This window comes from Juglans microcarpa x Juglans regia, chromosome 4S, assembly GCF_004785595.1.
Source record: "Juglans microcarpa x Juglans regia isolate MS1-56 chromosome 4S, Jm3101_v1.0, whole genome shotgun sequence".
NCBI classification, from domain to species: Eukaryota; Viridiplantae; Streptophyta; class Magnoliopsida; order Fagales; family Juglandaceae; genus Juglans; species Juglans microcarpa x Juglans regia.
In genome coordinates, this window is record NC_054601.1 from 360,935 (window position 1) to 379,087 (window position 18,153).

General features: G+C 37.7%; 3 protein-coding genes across 3 annotated transcripts; 2 read left to right on the forward strand and 1 right to left on the reverse strand.

The window, feature by feature from the left end:
* The first annotated feature begins 392 nt into the window (after positions 1 to 392).
* LOC121262657 (protein NRT1/ PTR FAMILY 5.10-like) lies at positions 393 to 3,833 on the forward strand. The gene is made up of 4 exons (XM_041165234.1): positions 393 to 680; positions 794 to 1,011; positions 1,621 to 2,168; positions 2,844 to 3,833. Exons 1-4 carry the CDS (start codon positions 554 to 556, stop codon positions 3,658 to 3,660), a joined length of 1,710 nt encoding a protein of 569 aa, XP_041021168.1. The 5' UTR covers positions 393 to 553; the 3' UTR covers positions 3,661 to 3,833.
* Positions 3,834 to 11,090: 7,257 nt separating this feature from the next.
* Positions 11,091 to 13,968, forward strand: LOC121263786 (patellin-3-like). Its single transcript, XM_041166861.1, is given in 5 exon segments — positions 11,091 to 12,627; positions 12,727 to 12,851; positions 13,087 to 13,228; positions 13,344 to 13,425; positions 13,428 to 13,968. Coding segments are annotated over 5 exon segments (1,920 nt in total). The 5' UTR covers positions 11,091 to 11,229; the 3' UTR covers positions 13,601 to 13,968.
* A 1,488-nt stretch (positions 13,969 to 15,456) lies between these two features.
* On the reverse strand, positions 15,457 to 18,011 carry LOC121263787 (patellin-3-like). Its single transcript, XM_041166862.1, has 4 exons — positions 16,670 to 18,011; positions 16,433 to 16,557; positions 16,059 to 16,209; positions 15,457 to 15,903 (listed from the first exon to the last, which is right to left on the reverse strand). The coding sequence occupies exons 1-4, from the start codon at positions 17,066 to 17,068 to the stop codon at positions 15,649 to 15,651; spliced, it is 930 nt and encodes a 309-aa protein (XP_041022796.1). The 5' UTR covers positions 17,069 to 18,011; the 3' UTR covers positions 15,457 to 15,648.
* Positions 18,012 to 18,153: the final 142 nt, after the last annotated feature.

The window sequence follows — 18,153 nt, forward strand, 5'->3', positions numbered from 1 at the left end:
AGGTACGATTATGATCTCATCTGAATCTTTGATTGGAGAAATTATATTATTATTGGTTGACTTAGACCTCGTTTATTTTTACAGATGAAATGAAATGAGTTAAGATTAAAGTTAAAAATTGAATAAAATATTATTAGAATATATTTTTTTAATATTATTTTTATTTAAAATTTAAAAAATTTATAATAATTATATAAAATGAGATAAGATGAAAAAAATTGTAAAAAGGGACGAGGCTTAGTCATTGGAACCCAAACTTATTTATTCTTTAGTTGTAGGTAATCGCACGTGAAAAACTGAAGCACGACTTCAACACAATCAATGGGCCTCCGAAGAAAACCCAAGCTTTTAATTTGATTGGAAGAATTGTTGAAGAAAAAAGGTTTGTGCATTTACGGAAACTAAACAGTACAAAAAGATACGACGCCGGATAAAACGAAACAACCACTAACTGCTCTCTCTCTCTCTCTCCCTCTCCCTGTATTTCCTTGGATATGGAGTGGACAGGGGCGTGATTGTACGTAGTTGGTCTGGTAACTGAGGTTTAAAGATTATGTCGGCACCTCCCATCATCAGTTCTCCACTTCTATTAGACACCGTCGATGGTGCCTTGGACCACAAAGGTCGACCCGCCCTCCGATCCAAATCCGGCACTTGGAGATCCGCATCTTTCATCATAGGTAACACTCTTCTCCACTTCTATAAAATCCTCCCAATATCATTTTCTATAAGCAACTGCTTCTGAATATTTAAGTTTTCTGAAGTTCCATTAATAGAGACGTCTGTGTTTCAGGCGTGGAAATGGCGGAGAGGTTCGCCTACTATGGGATTAGCTCCAACCTCATAATGTATTTGACTGGACCTTTTGGCCAGTCAACTGCCACTGCCGCCCAGAACGTCAACGCCTGGTCCGGAACGGCCTCGTTACTTCCTCTTTTGGGTGCGTTTGTGGCCGACTCCTTTCTCGGCCGCTACCGCACTATAGTCGTTGCTTCTCTCATCTACATCCTGGTCCCTCTCCCTTCCTCTCTCTCTCTCTCTCTCTCTGTATTTTTATTTTTTTTTTCCATTTATTTAGGCATTAATTCTTTACATGGGCTAATTATTTGTTTCATTTTGTTAATTACAGTATTTTTTTAGAGGGAGAAAACCTCATTGATTACTTTGGTTCTAACCTTTGCATCGGTTTAAGGCCATTCTTTGATTCTACCATTAGCTACGTAGAGAGGACCTTTGTAACATGCTTGTCGTAATTAATTCATTTCAATACTAGGACAAAATATGGCTTGTGAACAAATTTGTGCTGTTACACTATAGCTAAAAGCCACTTCGGAGAGTTCAAGCTTAGTTTCTACTCTTTTTTTCAGGGATAAGGAATGCCCTATAATATTTGTTTTGATGTATTTGAAATGAAGGTCTCTGTGTTGAATTTAATATTTTATTGAATCATAAAAAAATATATAATTTAATAATAATAATAGAGTCGATTATAAAAGCTCCATCATAGAGTTACCATATGAAATGTAAAGGATGTCAATCCTACTGTCTTTCAATGTCCTGTTTTTTCAACTTTAACCATGATTTGCTCCTAATCCATTTCGATTGTGAATGGGATTACAGGGACTTGGCCTGTTGACTATGTCATCAATTCTTCCTTCTCTCAGCTCTTTTGGCTGCCAAGACGCCAGTAAATCTCTGCCATGTTCTCCTCCTCAGCCCCAAGTAATCCTATTCTTCTTCTCCCTATATCTTGTAGCACTTGGACAAGCTGGACATAAGCCTTGTGTTCAGGCGTTTGGAGCTGATCAATTTGATGGACGAAATCCTAAAGAGTGCAAGGCCAAAAGCTCATTCTTCAATTGGTGGTATTTTGGTTTATGTGCCTGTAACTTAGTAACACTTCCAATCTTAAACTCTATACAAGACAATTTTAGCTGGGGTCTTGGTTTTGGAATCCCTTGTGCCACAATGGTGGTTGCACTGGTTATTTTCGTTCTTGGAACTAGGACTTACCGGTACAGTTTCCAAGGGGATGAGAAAAGTCCATTTATGAGAGTTGGCCAGGTGTTTGTTGCTGCAATTAGGAACTGGAGAACCACCTCCTCAGCAATAGCCATTGAAGAGGAAACTCGCGGAACCTTGCCTCACCAAAGTTCAGAAGAATTCAGGTAAGAAAAATATCTTTCAGCTCATTTTTAAGGATTAGGGAAAAAAAGGGAATATAAAAGCCACAAGTGAGCTTCAATGAAGAATTTTGAAACAGTATTCCTCGTAGAAGCATTTCTCTTGTAGGACTCACATTGCCCAGTGTGTGTGTTCACCTCCTCTTCATTGGAAAGAATTTTTGGGCCATGACATTGAGCAATCCACATTGCATTCACTTAAATTAGTCATATGCCAACTTGCTGTGATTCCTAACTATAAGAAGACTCTTGGTACTAGTATAATGCAACTCTTGTTTTTTTTTTTCCCCTTCTTATTGGCTAATGTATTCTTCAATGTTCTTTGAGCACCCAAATTATTTTGGGGCATGTGGAACAGGCACCATGCAAATAGTTTCATGGGGGGGACACCAAAGGGGCTAAGGGCAGGATTCTACGTTAAAGTCCCCGATCCGTCTTAATATCAATCAAAGAGTCACTCAGCCTTACCCTTTGAGTTTAACTATTATTGCACTGATGGAAATTCTGTTAGATTACTTGCTATAATATCTCAGACCACCTTGCTAGATTCCTAACCATTGGAGAGCTCTTGCTATTCGTGTGAATTTCCGATGGAAACATACTTAAGGAAACAGTTTTAAATGGAGTGTTAGATCAAATCTCTTCTGTCTTAATTTGTAGGTTCCTCAACAAAGCTTTGCTTGCACCAGATGGTTCTAAAGAAGATGGAAAGGTGTGCAGCATCTGTGAGGTTGAGGAGGCAAAGGCAGTTCTTAGGCTTGTTCCAGTGTGGTTGACAAGCTTGGCATATGCTATTGTGTTTGCACAGTCATCAACCTTCTTTACCAAGCAAGGGGCTACTATGAACAGAAGGGTTGTGCCAGGCTTTGATGTACCGGCCGCTTCTCTTCAATCCTTTATCAGCCTTGCCATTGTTCTCTTCATTCCCATATATGACCGCATTTTTGTGCCCATGGCTAGAGCTTTCACTGGAAAATCCTCTGGCATCACAATGCTACAGAGAATTGGAACTGGGATGGTTTTATCTGCAATTTCCATGGCAATTGCAGCTGTAGTTGAGATGGTAAGGCTCAAAACTGCTCAAGAATACGGGTTGGTTGATTTGCCAGGGGTGACAGTCCCAATGAGCATATGGTGGTTGGCTCCTCAATATGTCTTGTTTGGGATTGCCGATGTTTTCACCATGGTTGGTCTACAAGAGTTCTTTTATGATCAGGTCCCAAGTGAATTAAGGAGTGTGGGTCTTGCTCTGTACCTGAGTATCTTTGGCGTGGGGAGCTTTCTAAGCAGCTTCCTCGTCTCTGTCATTGTGTCAGCAACTGGTGCGGATGGTCAAGATAGTTGGTTCGCCAATAATCTTAATCGGGCACATCTGGATTACTTTTATTGTCTACTTTGTGGACTTAGTGTAATAGAACTGGCTGCCTTCCTATATATTGCAAAAGCATACATTTATAACAGGGGAAGCACAGCATGATCGACTGCAGTCCTCTATCTGCAGCGCTAGGAAGTGAGATATATGGGAGGGAAGAATTAATTGTTGACAGAACAAAAAGAAATGCAAAAGAAAGGGAAGTTGTGCTTTGTAACTTTGCTTGTAAATGACATTTTTAGTGGTTTAATTAATTGAAGAGGAATAAAATGTTCCTTGACAAGATGATGCCTTGCGCTGAAGCAGTCCAAAACTCATGCCTATGGTCAAGCAACTAGCAAAAGCCTAATTATAGATAGATATATTCTCCTCTGTATTGACTGACTGACTGACTGACTTTCTAATTATACTTGCATCTATCTACAACAAAATAGATTCTAACTTGAAGTGTTTGTTTCTAAAAATTTGACAAAAAGATTTAAGTATGGAGAAAGGGTCACAAAAGTCGGGCCTTTGGATAAAGTTTCAGCAAAGCTACTTATAATTGCCTTGCTGGTGCTTAATTCATTGATATTATTGACTGCAAGTTTGACAAAATGAAAGCTACGTATTGCCTTATTACTGCTATGAAACATAAATACTTTTGCGTGAAAACGTGTACGTGTATTTCCAGAATATGCATAATACGAATAAAACCGTTGAAATTGACGATTCATGATGCGTAGGCCGAGGATGAGGCATAAGTTGAACTTTGAAGAAGTTTTTTTAATAAATTTCCACGCAGCTGGTTCCTATCTATCATGTTTGCAAATGAACTCGCATTCATCTATATCTATGTTTTGCACTTAATTAGGACAAACGAATACAAAAGAAGGTTATTATACATACCCCATTTTTTTTTTTTAGGGGTTGGGGAATTTTTAAAGGTTGGATTCCGATGGACATTGACGCATGACACGAGGTGTTAGTTGGACCTGACACCTTACACCTCATTGTTTAATGATTGGCACTTCCAAACTTACATTTTGCAGAGATATATATCATTAAAGGGTTATATATATATATATATATTACTGTTTTGATTGTTATCGTTTTTCGTTAACTGGTGTGTTTAATATACGACCAAATTCCAGCATCCTCCTACGTACAGTTATTGATGGAATGCTAGAGCCTAGAATCATGTAGAGAGGTTAACCGCATGTTTGAATAGTAGGATTATGAAATTATTTCATTTCTTTTTATTATTATAATTTTTATAAATTTATATATAAAATATAATAAACAATTCAATTTTTTTAAATTTTAATTCAATTTTTTTAAATCTTAAAATAATAATAATATTTTAACAATATTTTTTTTTAACTTTCACCTTTTATTTAAAACTATCTCATCTCATTTCTAAATCCAAACCCCTCCCAACTCTATCAACCTTTATTTTTTTATAATATTAACCAATTGAATTCTCACACCTCACGAATATATGAAAAAATATATATGCTCCTTATTAGAGAGCTATTCAAGCGATAAAATCAAAGATGCCTCTTAATTTTCACAATAATATAGCACGCCAGTTCGTATGTGTACGCGACATCATGGACCAGAGACTCGTATTATTATTAGTAGAAACAATAGGGAAATCAATTTTTCTGATGAAATTAAGCAACGCTATCTCTTACATTAAGTCATGAATCTATTGTTATCAGCAATATGGCATTTATTAAATTTTTTTATTATTTTTAAAGCGAAGATAAATATCATGGATGAGTTCTATTAATTTGGACTGTGATCATGCACAAATGATATACAACAATAATATGGTTGGAAATTAAACTTGAAGAGATCTAGATCATACTTTTTGAGAGATACAGATATAGCATGTACTTATATATTGATCATATATATTATGAAAAATGCTATGCGCCCCGCTCCCCCTTCCCGTTTCCCCTTCCCGCTTGACGTGGAATGCCATATTGTAAATGTTTAAAAATTAAAAATTAAAGCCTCCTGTTGAACATTTCATCTTCAAATGTCCTTCTTCGTCTTCAATAAACAAACCGTTGAGCATTTCATCTTCAATCTTCCTTCTTCGTCTTCAATAAACGAACCCATCCCACACCATTTCGTCTTCAACCTTCTGAGAAACCCATCTAGTACCCACCATTTCGTCTACAACCTTCCGAAAAATTGATCTCGAGAAACCCAGAAACCCATCCCATGGAAAAAAATTGCTGAGTTTTAGTAAAGGTCCTGTACTATGAGGTTTCAATCAGTAAAGGGAGGTGCCATCCTAAAAAAAAAAAAAATTCTTGTTTTAACATGTAAAAAGATACTGATCCCACAAAGAAATTTGTTCTATCTCTCTGTGATAGAATTAAGGGAATTTTTTTGTTGATTCCACACTGAAACTGGAACTTTTTTTTTTTGTCGTAAAACTAGAAATTCTAGATCAAAAAATATCCGAAAATAGATTTATCCAATAACTAAAAGGTGTGCTATGAAGAAGAAACGACAAAGTTTTAGAAAGAAGAACAAAGTAAGACTGGAAGAGGAAAAGAATGAGAGAAATGATTCCTGTATATTTGTGAGGCACCAAGTTATTAAAATTCCTTGTGATCATTTGGTTAACATTATTTAATTCAACATTTCTTATCTGATGATCGACTACACCCATCCGCACCTCCCTTTATTGATTGAAGCCTTAGAGTACAAGATCCTTAGAAAAACAGAGTACCCTGGAATACCCAAAATACAAGACCCACGCTAAGACCAAAACAAATCAAAGAGCTCACTACGATGGGCTCTAGAACGGCCATCCTCTATATTCTCTGCCTTTAGAAGGCAGGCTTTCGTCGGGGGTAAATTTTCACCTTCTGAAGAGGAAATGAGTAGCAGATGACTGAGGAGGGAGAGGGGATGTTGGGCAGGAGACGACTTGCCTCCTTTTTTCTTTTCTTTTATTTTTTAATAAAAAAATTATAAAACAAGTGGCATGACATGTATAGTGAGAAGAGAGAGCGGTGGTTTTGTGCCGTAAATGTAGTGCGATCCATATATTATTATATAGTGGCATTATTCATGCATGTATGCAAACGAAAAAAAAAAAAACTTTTCTCCTAACTATATACTATATATATTTATATGCACGATGGAGAATACGTACGTACGTCGAGATAAAAAGGGTGGTGGATACAATCACATGACTCAATATTCATTATCGATAAGGCTGAGAGAAATTAATTTAGAATGGAATTATATTAACGTAATAATTACAATATGCATGAGACTATATTACATACATACACACATATATATATATATGGTATATATAGATATGAAGCATCAATTTTACTCATAGCGCCATGCATGCATGTACATCTACATGATGACATATTTTTGTGCAAAAGAGGCACATTGATCTGAAAAACTGCATGCTATGTAAATCATCGTCAGCTTTTCTAAGACATTGTTATATTTGTTAGTGTATATGTAGTTTCAGTCTATAATACATAATTTCACATTGGTTGATGAGTAAGACTCTTGTCTAGCCTTTGACCTCTTATATATAGGTTACCTTGTATAGCACAATGATATATATAGAATTAATTAATATAATTCTAGCATAGTATCAGAGCCACTATTCTGATCCTTTAAGCACTATGTACTAGTAGTTTTTATCATTCTCAATATTCTTTCGCTGCATGCCTTTGTTTTTTATGGATGAGTCATTCAAGTGTTGCTCACTTCTGTCAAATAATTGCAATTGTTGTAAGGATTATTACAAGATTTCAGAATCATTATGTCTAAAGCTTTATTTTGATCACGCGGTATACCGTTAGGAAGATCTCATTGAGACCGACTCAATGTTGTAAAAATCAATCAAATCTGAGCTTGCATACGCCTCCACGTGCCATCCAAAATTCATATCGTGCTGCGCTACACACTCTGAAGCTTCACATCCATGCACCACACACACACCTCATTATTGTTGACATCAACCCTAGTTTTGTTAGCAGCCATGTCATCCTATCACATCACCACACCGGTTGCCACGTCAGCAGCCTTAGGTTCCACGTCAATGACACGTGATTTTGAATTATATAAAAGGTTACTACGTACGTTTTAGGGTTATAACTAATTTTTTTGAATCAAAGGGTTATAACTAATTAATGGCTAGCTAGGTACGTAATTCAATGCAAAATAATTTATTGTCAAGAATTCAATATATGTATATATTTCCTAATAATATTCTGCGTATCTCATAAGCTGGCACCTAATTCTGAGAAAATATGTTATATAATATTCATCGAACCCAACAATTTTTTTTTTTTAAAAGATGGAAATTTAGATATATACACACACACAAACTTGTGTGCTTCCGTTCATCTGTTTTTTAATTTAAAATCCCATATATGTTCTAATCTGATAAATCTGAATCCCCGATTTAGGTTCGATTAATTTATACTCGAAGAAAAGGAGAAAAATGATTTACAAATACGTTAATTGTTTTTTTCCCTTGCAATTTATATTTTTTTTTAAAAGGTCAAAAGAATTGGGCATGCAGCTAGTCCCGTTGATTCCAAAATCAGTCTAAAATTACCATGATATATATATATATATATATATATATATATATACATGTATATCCAAAATCTTTCGTTTCTTCTCTCTCACTCTCTCTATCTCTCTCTCTCCAATATAATTAATTAACTGGATATTGTATATAGTATTGTCTTCTTCACCCAACTGATCCATATTATATCTCTAATACTCATGCATGCCTCTATATCTTCAATATATAGGATGTGATTTAGCTTTTTTAATATATAAATTTAATTTAGTCCCTGATCATGATCGTTTGATCTATAAGTACTGATATAGCTAATTTAAAATTTATTTATTTCTCGATAACTTTCATCTTCATCTATATATTATATACTCCCTAGTTTTATAATATTTTTCATAAATTAAACATATGTATATATTATCGTGCAAACTTATATATATTAATTGTGTTTGCACATGAAGGGCCAAGTCATGATCTCTCGTAATTATAAGTAGTTGGAAAACTTTCTATAGCTGGCAACCTATATATATATATATATATATATATATATATATGTCAAGTGTCGTTAACAATATGGATGGACGTATATATACTTGACGTGTGCGAGGGTAAATTTCCACATCTAAAATTTCTTAGCACCAAGAAATTCCAAGAAGATCATCACACATGACAGACATGCACGTACATGACATAACAGGCCAGGTTCATCACACGACATGGTCTAGTACTACTACATCCTGTCCCCATCGCATATATCGAAGATTAATCCTTACCTAATCTTAATTTTCATTGGTCGACCATTTACAAGCTGCTTGATAGTCATAGAATCTACAGAAACTTAGGGTTTAACTGTGTCAAACGTAGAGCCATGCATTGACTGGGTTTAATTTGGAAGTAATCCTCCCCAAGAAGAGCATGCAGCTAGACCGGGCATTAATGGATGATATACCAACAAACATACACACACATACACGTTAAATATTATATATATATATATATATATATATATATTATATTTGTGTACATGTATTTGATAACGAGAGAATATTGAATTTATCGCCAACCCAAAAACACCGCGACTAGTTGATATTAATTGAATTATTTCTTCAAAATTTTTAGTAGTTTCATATGTTTTTACCAAACATATAATAATAATATTATCTATAAAAGATAAATGATTTGTACTACTTGTAAAAAATGTAAAAAAAATTAATCTTTATTGATAAGACCATTTTTTATAAAAAAATTTATATAAAATTTATTTATTTAAAACTAATACTTAAGAAAAAATCGCCCCCACACATCTGATTAATTTGATTATAATAAAAGAAAAAAAAAACCAAAAGAGTTTCTTTCCGGAGGACTGAGAGCCCCGAAATAGACAGGCTTTTTTTTTTTTTAAGAAGTGGTGCGACATAAATTTTACATGTACTGAATTTAATCAATATTTATTTTTTAATTGAATTTGTTTTCCTTCTTTTTCTATATTTGGTTTAAACGGAGACGTCGGAGAGCAGCCGATAAGGTCAATGTCGTATCATTTGGTAATTGTTTAGATTGTAAATAAAAAGATAGATTATAATCCTAATGACAGGCTGTCGCAAACAGCTGTATAGACACGTGTCCGAGGAAGAGACTGCGTTGGCGTTCCGGCGGTCCTACATTGGCACGAAGAAGAATTTAGTAGTAGTAGATACCCTGTGCTTTTATTCTCTGGTTGACAGCTATGTCACAGTCACCGTCGATTTTGTGGGAAAATAATAAATAAAATCCCGCCGTTTCCGTGATTTTATCTCGATTGAGGTTGTGCGCTGCCACTCCCACTCCCACTCCCACTGCCGCCCGCCCATTGTTTTGATCGATGGATTTGCAAATGACTCAATAAAAGGAAAATTAGACCAAAATATATCACTTCAGCGTATTGCTTTAATCGTAATATTATTATTAATTATTTTTTTCTTTAATGAAAATACGATTTACTCAATAGTAAAATTAAATTCGATAGTAAAAGCAACAAAAGAAGTTCCAAGCTGAGCTAGAATATTAAGACGTACAAGGAACGACAACTGTTACAAATAATCCATTAATCCATACTATTCCTTTTTACAAATTTTTTTATTTTTTTTAAAGCAAAAGTTGTTTATGTTAAACTCTTAGATATCGTTTGGATTCGAAAATGAGTTGAGATGGATTGTAAATAGTAATGAGATGAATTATAAATAGTTGTGAGATTTGTGAGTTAAAGTTGATGAATAATAATTAATAGTAGTGAGATGAGTTGAGATGAGTTGAAATGAGTTGAGATGACTTGCGAATACAAACCAGACCTTAATTAGAGGATGGTATAGGCTATTAAGGCATCATCTTCATTTTCATATAAATTTATTTCAATATTTATTAAAAGAATAGTGAAAGAATGATGTGATTAAATAAAATGTAATATTATATACAATTGTAGAATATGTAAATATGATATAATCATTTAAAAAAATAAAGTTTATTATTAAAAAAATAATTAATTTTTTTATATAAATCTTGTATTTATTATTATTTTTTAAATAATTCTGCGACGCTCTCGTAACTATAAATATTATTTTTCTGAAATAAATTCTAAAGATCGTAAATATCATAGTTAAGGAGGAGAGCATATTTTAAAAGGAAAGTCCTTAATTGTCTCCCCCGAATTTGCCTAGAAATTGGCTGGGAGCGTGCCATTTTTACATTTTCTTTGACAAAAACCAGTTTACAAATTAAGAAACGGAAGTTGATAGTTGAAACTGTTTTTCCAGAATTGCAGTTGAGTTGAGTTGACGAGCCTCGACACAAAAGAAGATCAGGAGTTTCGTATGAAAATGGGTCCCACCAACAAAGTGGTGTACTAGCTGGCACAACTGTTCTGACAGACTGGTTCTTCCCCTCGCCTCCATTCTCTCTCTCTCTCTCTCTCTCTCTCTCTCTCTCTCACTCCTCCCCTTCCCTCCTTTAAAGCCCTTCCACCGTCCCCAAACAATACCCTATGGTCTCTCTCTCTCTCTAAACGCTCAAAACGCTGCTCGCTCTCCGTTTCTAACAAACACACAAACACAAGCTGATTAATTGTTTTCTTGTCCATGGCTGAGGAACACCAAAAGCCAGGGTCAGAAGTGCCGCCATCCACCGAGGAAGGGGTGGTGGACAAGCCCACCGCTGAGAAAGAGCCGCCAGCACCGGAACCTCTGGTCAAGGCACCGGAAAATCCTGGTCCAGTTGAACAAGTGGTCGAGCCCGAGAACCCAAAGGCCGAGGACCCGAAAGTCGACGAGGTCGACGAAGTGAAGATTACCCAATCGGTCTCTTTCAAGGAAGAAACCTACGTTGTGGAAGAGCTACCTGGGTCGCAAAAGAAGGCACTTGAGGAGCTGAAGCAACTCGTCCAAGAGGCCCTTAACAAACACGAGCTCACTGCTCCACCGCCGCCTCCTCCGCCGGCCGCTAAAGAAGAAGAGAAGGAGGAGGCCGAGAAAGAGAAAGAGAAGGACAAGGAGACCGATCCTTCTGCTGCTGCTGCTGAACACCCCAAAATAGAAGAACCTCCCAAAGTGGAACTGGACGAGACCGTAGCACGGCCCCCTGTGGAAACGGAACATGAAGAGCCTCCCAAGGTGGAGACCTACGAGACTGTAACAGCACCACCACCGGTGGAAAAGAAAGAAGAGGTAATTTCTGAGTTGGTGGCTGCTGAAACTGTGACCGAGACAACTTCACCAGTAGAAGCCAAAGAAGAAGAGAATGTTCCACCAGCACCACCCACCGAGGTCATTGCCGAGGAGGTGGTGGAAAAAGTGACCGCCGCCGATCAGGATAATACGACCAAGACTGTGCAGGAGGCAATCAAAGAGACCATAGTAGTCGAGGTGTCGGCTCCTCCGACAACAACTAAACCAGAGGAGCCAGCCACTGAGGCAAAGGAGGTTGCGGCGGAGCCAAAAGAAGAAGTCCCCACACCGCCTCCGCCTCCGCCTGAGGAGGTCTCCATCTGGGATATTCCGCTGCTTCAGGACGAGAGAAGCGATGTGATCCTCTTGAAGTTCCTGAGAGCCAGGGATTTCAAGGTCAAGGACGCCTTGGCCATGATCAAGAACACGGTCCGGTGGCGCAAGGAGTTCGGGATCGATGCCCTTCTCGAGGAAGACCACGGAAATGAGTGGGACAAGGTGGCTTTCACCCATGGGTATGATAAAGAAGGTCACCCTGTCTGCTACAACGTCTTCAGCGAGTTCCAGAACAAGGAGTTGTATCTGAATACCTTTGCCACTGAAGAGAAGCGCCAGAAGTTCCTGAAGTGGAGAATTCAGTTCTTGGAGAAGAGCGTCAGGAAGCTTGATTTCAGTCCTACTGGCATCTCTTCCATTGTTCAGGTCAACGATTTCAAGAACTCCCTTGGAATCGGAAAGAGGGAGCTCTGGCAGGCCATCAAGCAGGCCGTTCAATTGTTCCAGGATAACTACCCTGAATTCCTAGCCAAACAGGTACCATCCATACACATACTTTAAGATAATTGCTTTTAGTTGCAATTTATTATGTATTTTCATCGAAATGAATGGGGAGTTATGTGTTATATATTGAAGGTGTTTATCAACGTTCCATGGTGGTACATAGTCTATAATCGGATGATCAGTCCTTTCCTGACACAAAGGACCAAGAGCAAGTTTGTATTTGCTGGCCCATCAAAGGCTGCTGAAACCCTTTTCAAGTGAGTTTAATTCATTCATTTCTTTACCCTTTTTGTTTTCTTGATCAATAACGGCTCTCTCCATGATTCCTTGTTTTTTCCTGATGCTAGTAGAATCATAATTTACTTTTCAGTATGTTCAAAGGCTTATGCTTGTAAACCATGGTGAATTTAATCACTCGAGTCAATATTATCGCATAGTCTAAATCTTTTTCTCGCTGGTTTGGTGCGTGTTTGGCTGTTGTTAATTAAACAGATATATATCGCCTGAACAAGTACCGGTTCATTATGGTGGGCTAAAGAGGGAGGATGAAGAGGAATTCAATATTGCGGACCCTGTTACAGAGGTTACAATCAAACCGGCATCCAAGCACACCATTGAATTTCCAATCTCTGAGGTGGGTAGGCCTAGTTTCGATTAAATTCAACAAACATATTTCATTAAGTTAAAATTATTGTTACTTTTAGGGTTACATGTGGTATGATATGGCATTGTTGCATATGCATTTGCAGACTGGATTGCTGCTGGTTTGGGAAGCAAGAGTGTTGGGTTGGGATGTGAGCCACGGAGCTGAATTTGTGCCAATCGCCGAGGGGGGTACACTGTGATTGTACAGAAGACAAGAAAGATTGCCCCAGCTGATGAAACAGTGATCTCTAACAGCTTCAAAGTTGGTGAGCAGGGCAAGGTGGTGCTTACCTTTGATAACCAAACCTCGAAGAAGAAGAAGCTCTTGTACAGATCCAAGACCAAACCCTGCTCAGATTAAGCTTTGAATATTAAGCGACTACTTTAGGGGGCCTGTGTGTGTATATTTCCAGTCAATTGGGAGGCATTTGAATTGCATTTTTTTTTTTTTTTTTTTCCCTTCTGTTGGCTGAAAGTTAACTTTGTTGGGAAGTGGGGGGGATTTATTTATATGTTCTAATAAGTAATGTTGGGATATTTTGTCATTTGGTCTTGGTTTGTAAACAATTACAGCTGAAAAAAAAACAGTATGAGATGCATGGGGACACATTTGAGGTACATATATATTTGGGCGGGGAATGGGTGTGTGGACACAAATTCTTGATACTGATCTTCTGCCTGTAAAGTTTGTGTAAAGTTGGTGTATTTATATATTTCTTGTCCTATATATCTATATTTGTATATTATTAGCCGATTATCTATTTTTGAATTTGAAACAATCATATCTGACTGCTGTTTTGATTCTTCTCTCCCCGCGATAGCTGTGACTTGTGTTTCTGCTAAGAAAAATAATAAATACTCGTTATAAAACATGAATTGTGAAATGTGTTGTGTGGCTGTCATTGTTCTTTGTACATAGATTTCTTAAAATGAAAAATATTATCACCTTTATTACAATCTAAACTTGGAAAAACTAAAAATTGATCTTATTAAATCTTAATCTACACGCAACATTATTTATTTATATAGACAATTAAAGAAAATGACTAACACACACCGGTGAAAATGAAAAACAAAAAAACATTCTATATAAATTTAACTAAAAATGGGTAAAAAGGCGGCAGTGTAGTAAGAGCGATAAGAGTGACATAACATTCTATATAAATTTGTCTTAGTTTGTGTCTCTGTTTTTTTGCCCATAAATTTGTTAGATTGATGATATTGCCCACCTTTTAAGTTTGACAGGCAGGGGGCGTGTTAGTGTTTTGTCTTTGGCATGTTTCATTTACAAGTCCAACTACAACAAAAACTGTTTCCTATTCCTTTGGGGTTATGTTCTGGTAATCATTTATGTCTCCTCCCCACTATGCCAATTTGATCGTGCCTCTTACACCTCATATCGAATTTAATTATTTTTTTTTTTAGATATAATGAGGAGGGGCCCCTTCCCTTCCCTTTTCCTTCCCTTTCATTCCAATAATGGTATTAGTCTAATACATATATATATATATATATATATTATTTGTGTTTGTCTTTAATTTAATTTGTTTTATTAAGGCCTCCTTATCACATAATGTTTTCACTTGCTGCGATCAGTATTGTCGCTTTCTTACTTGAAGATAAGGCCGAAGGATCCTCCTCCTCTACTCCAAATTGATATCAATGGTTTCTGATTTTTTTTTTTTTTTATTATTATTCGTGCTTTGAGCTGTTGAATAGGAATAATTTAGATGGAGCAACGAAGATCAAATCAAAGTACAGGGTTATGTCTCAAAGAATCAAAACTAGAACTCATCTCCAAACTGTAATACAAACAAAAGCAAAGCAAAGTGGGGACTGGGAAGGGACATCACGTCACCCACAATCACTCCATTCCTCAATTAATATTACAGTCTACATCTGGGGGTGGGTTTTCTCATTTAACCATATTTTATTCTTGTTTTCTTTCTAGTTTGCATTTTTGGAGAATTCTGTTCTCACTCTTCACTCTCACACCTTTATAACCAAATCTCTTCAAACATCATCCCCCATTCCTTGCAAAGAAGATACAATCAAACAAGCATAAGTGTACAAAGAAACTAGACAGATTTAAACCCAAAAATAATATATATATATATATTACAAACCAGCACCAGATTCAACCTTTACCAGCGACTCTCCAACATCTTGTTCCTCACCACCCAAAAAACCAAATACGACAACAGTCACCCAAACAACTATAGGTGAAATTATTGTATATCCAACTCCAAATACTAAATTTCCAAGCCTCCAGTAAACACACCAGTCTGCGGGCACAGTGATCAAGCACAAATGTTCAATCGGCATCAGGATATTGAAATAATGACAATCTTAATCCCATCCCTAGGCAGCAAGACAAAGTTTCGACTGCTTTGAGCTGATTTGAAATCCTCAGTCTATGAAGGACTTGATCTTGAACCTGTAAAGAAGCTGCTTCTTTTTTGAGGTTGGGTTATCCACAGTGAGCAGTATTTTGCCTAGTTCACCAACTTTAAAGCTGTTGCTCACCACTGGTTCATCACTTGAGGCCTTCTTCGTGGCTTTCTGTATGATAACAGTATATCTATCTTCGGCTGTAGGCACAAATTCAGCCCCATAGCTCACCTCCCACCCCACTACTCGAAGCTCCCAAACAATGCTGCATTTCTGCAATTTACCCAATTTCCAATTAGGAGAAGGATATGATTCTTTTATTTATCACCGATCGTGCATATACGGGCCAAACATTACTAAATAACAACTTAGAATTAGGAGTAGCCAAATAATAATGCAGGACACACAAGTTAAAAATGCAATTAGACCTCATAAATTATGATTTCCACCGTTTGCTTAGTTGCTGGTTTTACAGTAACCTCTGCAACTGGATCAGAAGTGCTGAAATCTGGGTTGCAATCACAATAATCGACACTCAAGCCACCATATTGAACGGGCACTTGCTCAGGAGATATGTACCTGATTTACCAAGAGCAATTGAAAGTCAAAACCAGCAACCAAAAAAGAAGCAAATGTAATTAATCAAAATAACATGCTCAAATTTGAGTGAAGAAATCGTTCTCTGTGTCCTGTTATGCAAATGAATGGACGGAATCGATTGAGTTGAGTAAATGAGTGGATCTCCTCAGTCCATTTTTTAACAGGACACATAGAAGCCCAACTCTTCAAATTGTCTACTAACTTGAAAAGGGTTTCAGCAGTCTTCGATGGCCCTGCAAAAACAAACTTGCTCTTGGTCCTCTGGGTCAAGAACGGACTGATCATCGTATAGAATGCAAGATACCACCAAGGAACATTGATAAACACCTTAAGAAATCAATACCCAAACGAAGCAATCAAATTCATTCACTCCAATGAATCTAAAGCAAGATTGCAACCAAACCTAAACATTAGATATCGACAAAGTCAAGATATGTACCTGTTTGGCTACAAATTCGGGATAATTGTCCTGAAGCACCTGAAGAGCCTGTTTGGTGGCCAGCCTAAGATCGCGCTTTGCGGGTCCCGGAGAGTTTTTGAGGTCATTGACCTGAAAGATGGTGCAAACACCACCAGGACTAAAATCCAGCTTCCTTATACTCCTCTCCAAGAACTGTATCCTCCACCTCAAGAACTTGGCTCTCTTTTCCTCATCCGAGAACGCTTTTGCATACACCTCTTTATTCTGAAACTCCCCATATACATTGTAACACACTGGATGCCCCTCTCTGTCATATCCATGCATAAAGACCACCTTTTCCCACTCGTCCCCGAGATCCTCGTCGACAAGCGCATCAATCCCGAATTCCTTCCTCCATTTGATGGTGTTCCTGATCATGACAAATGCATCTTTCACTTTGAAATCCCTGGCTCGTAAAAACTTAAGTAGAATCACATCGGTCCTGTCATCTTTAAGAAGAGGAACCCCCCAAATGGACAATTGCTCTGCTTCTTTCGCTACTTCTTGGGCTTCCTTTTCCGGGTTTTCTTCGATTCTCGGAGTGGGTTCGGACGGTACGGCTGATGCATTTTCTAGCTTTACTGGTGCTTCTTGAGCCGAACCCTGTTTCTCTGCGTCTTTAGGTGGTGGTGGTGGTGAGAAAGTGAATCGGTTGCCGTCGAGAGCTTCTTGGACGAGCTGCCTAAGTTCTTGCAGAGACTTTCGCTCAGAATCTGAGAGATCGGCCACGACGTTGCTCTCCTCCTTAAAAGAAACCAGAGACTGAGGAATCTTTTTGTCCTCAGTCGGCTTCGGTTTTTCAGCCTCAACCACACCAACCCCTTCTTGGGTAGCCGAATTTTGCACCTCGACAAGTACAGCGACAGATGGCGGCCGCGGCGGAAGGTCTTCTTTCTCATCCACCACGACCAGGGAGCCAGACTCGGCCACTGGGAGTGTGGTTGGCTGTTCACATTCACTCTCAGTGACAGGAAGAGACTCAGACTCCGTCACAACCACTGACACGGGTGCTGGTGAGTGATCTATATCAGCAGGCCGGTCGGAGGTAGCTGGGGCCAGTGGGGAGGAGGGTTTGGAGTTTCATCGGCCATTTCGGAGTGAAATACAGAGCAAAACAGAGAGAGAGGTATTCGGGAAGAGAGGGTTGGAAGTGACTGTCGGGAGAAAAAGAGAAGAGAGGATGAGATCGTAATCAAAGGAGCAAAGTAAAAGAGGGAGGGTGTCGACTCCAATAATAATCAAAGTTCAAAACTTCAGACACACTCACTACCCTCACTGACAACAGCGACACAGTCGTGGTAGTGAACAGAGGAGCCAACGCAGACAGACAGACAGGAATCCCAGGTAATTTTTTACCCTTATTAGTATTTTACCGTTTAACAGTATTTTTTACCCTTTATAGTTCTTCCATGCTTGTGGCAAAAAAGGAAATCAAACGAGCGCTTGGGCCCAAAAGCAAAATC